At 62.1% G+C, this 2,362-nt stretch overlaps 1 protein-coding gene across 1 annotated transcript in view; it reads right to left on the bottom strand.

Annotated features, from left to right (window-relative positions):
* UNCX (UNC homeobox) overlaps positions 1-2,128 on the bottom strand; it is a 5,809-nt gene extending 3,681 nt beyond the window's left edge. Inside the window, exons 1-2 of the mRNA XM_006889729.1 lie at positions 2,054-2,128; positions 1,431-1,528 (exon numbers count right to left, since the gene is read on the bottom strand). Coding sequence (XP_006889791.1) covers positions 1,431-1,528; positions 2,054-2,128 — 173 coding nt within the window. The remainder of the gene's footprint in view (positions 1-1,430; positions 1,529-2,053) is intronic.
* Between the last annotated feature and the right edge of the window lie 234 nt (positions 2,129-2,362).

The following is a 2,362-nucleotide window of genomic DNA, read 5'->3' as shown; positions in this document are numbered from 1 at the left end:
GGGACCCGGAGCCCTACACATGCTTCGCCCGCGTCCGGCGCTTTACTTTATCAACATCAAGCTCCCGATAATTAGCCGCGGCCGGGGGAATTTGGGACCAATAAGAAGCGCTAATCGGCTCTGACGTCAGAGGCGTGCTGGGTGCAGAGAAGGTTTTCCATATCGATTGCTAATTATACCTGACATGCACCTCAATAAACAGTATCAGGAACTGTCACAACAAACGGGGGGCGGGGAGGGGGGCGGCCGGCGCGGGGGGCGGCCAGGCGGGGCCCCCAGGCGAGCCCCCCGCTGCAGCCCTGCAGCCCGGCCGCCCCCGCCCCGCCGCCGGCGCCCGCCCCCCGCACATCTCTAATAGATTTCCCTTTAAAACATTCGCCGGCGTGTAGTGGGGATTTTTCACCAGAAATGCTAGACTCTCTGAACCTTTAAAGTGATGTTGCTCCAATTACAGAGAGACATTGAGCGGCAAATAGACTGATCCAATAATAGGAGATTCATCATCCGCTCTTTCCGAAGCTGTCACATTGAATTTAAAACTACAAGGGCTTCTCTGAGTCCCCTCGGCGGCTGCAGGCAGCGGAGGAGGGGGGAGGGCGCCTCCAAAGAGGAGAAAGTCCTTTCAGAGACACGGAGTCCTGTCTGAGCCCCCAAAGGCCCCATCGGCGCCCCTCCCGGAGGCCACGCGCCTCCCTGACCCCCGCTCAGCAAGGAGGCGCAGGACGGAGGAGGGCGGGGCAGGCCGAGCAGGGCCAGAACCGGGGGTGGGGGGGTGGGGGGCGGCGGCCGCCCGGCGTGACCACTGTCCACCCGCCGGCTGGGCTGGCCTCGCCGCGAGGGGTGGGCGGGACACGACGCACTTTTTCTAATGAATGTTCTCGGAGACTCTCACTCCCTCCCCATTGTGAACCCTGACGGGCTCCAAAAGAAATCGTGGAACGCGCGTTTCCTTCAAGAAGTTGCAGATCAGAGGACGAGAGGACAGAGATGTAGCTGATCTAAGTTTGCCAATGGGGGGGTCACATCTGGCAGCTGGCGGGTGTGGGGCCCCAGGTGGTGGGCGCCGTGCGCCCTGGGTGAGGTACCTTTCCACGCAGGCCGGGGCGGCGGAGGAGGGGGGGGCGACGAGCTAGCTCCAGGCCTCTCCTCTGGAGCCCAGAGGGAGCCTCCACCCAGGGGGGAGCGAAGCGAGCGAGCTTTCCGTGAAAGTGGCCTCGGCTTGGGCGCTCAGCTCCAGTCCCGGGTGCAGAGGGGGCAGGAAGGGTCAGGGCAGAGCAGGACTGTGAGGGCTCTGTCTCTGGTCTGAGCCTGCCTGGCTTTTGGTGTTTGAAGAGGAGTGTACACAAGTGTCCTCACGGGTGGCCAGGGAGGAGGCTCCTGGGACAGTGTCACTCAAGGGAGCGGGAGGCCTGCGCCCCAGCCTGCTGCACCCATGACCCTGGCGGCCCAGGCCTAGCTCGGCGCCTCTGGCCAGGGCCGCACCGTGCGGGCCTGTCCCCCTCTCCCCGGGGCTGGGGGACGTGGCCACCTTGTGGGCCGACAGAGGGGGCTGGGACCTGGCACCCCCTCCTCTTTTCCAGACGCGCAAGGGAAAAGCTGTGAGGCTTTAATTCCGAGGTCGCGGGCTAAGAGCACTACTTGCTGCTATAATTTAATTTCTTTCTCTATAAATACTAAATGTAAACTCTGCCCAGCGCCTGGCTTTCGCCGGCGGCCACCAGCGTCCGGCTGGGCGTCGGGGTGCGGGGAGCCGCGCGGCGCGTGAGCCTGAATACCCAGCCGCTATCAGCGCGCGCGGGGCGGGCGGGGCGCAGGCCGGGCTCCCGCGGCCAGCTCTCTTTATTATAATGAATTAATTCGACTTTATTTATCCCATTTTCTGGAGCTGACAGAATGTTAATTTGAGTTGAAATTTCGCTCGCCTCTCACTCCCTGACCCCTGGCCCCCAGATTGGCGTGTTGTAATAACCTGAATCTTTCAACAGAGGCCCTGATAATTGTTACCTTATTAGCATGCAAATTGTTTAATTAATATTATTATGAAGAAGCATACAATCCGTCCGTCACTTGACCTCCAGAGCCAGTCCGCGCCGCGCCGCTCGCGCATCTCAATCGCGCTGGTTTTCATGTGGCCGCCCGGCCCGCGCTCCCCGGGCGCCGCGAGCTCTGGAGAGGGGCCTTTAATGACGGGGCGCCCCGCGCCCCCCGCCCGGCTCGAGAGCTCTTCAGAGGCCTGGCGGCGGCGCGCAGCGGGGAGCGGCTCGCCGGTGGCTTGGCCCCCCCATTTTGAACATCAAAATTTCATAATTGCTTCCTCGTCAATTGCGGCTCAGGAGCGGCCGCTTTAAAGCTCGGCCCCCCA

The sequence above is a fragment of the Elephantulus edwardii genome, unplaced genomic scaffold (genome assembly GCF_000299155.1).
Source record: "Elephantulus edwardii isolate Elephantulus edwardi_28Jun2011 unplaced genomic scaffold, EleEdw1.0 scaffold00080, whole genome shotgun sequence".
Lineage (NCBI taxonomy): Eukaryota > Metazoa > Chordata > Mammalia > Macroscelidea > Macroscelididae > Elephantulus > Elephantulus edwardii.
The sequence above is the reverse complement of the archived record's forward strand: the minus strand, read 5'-3'. Positions and strand labels throughout refer to the sequence as shown.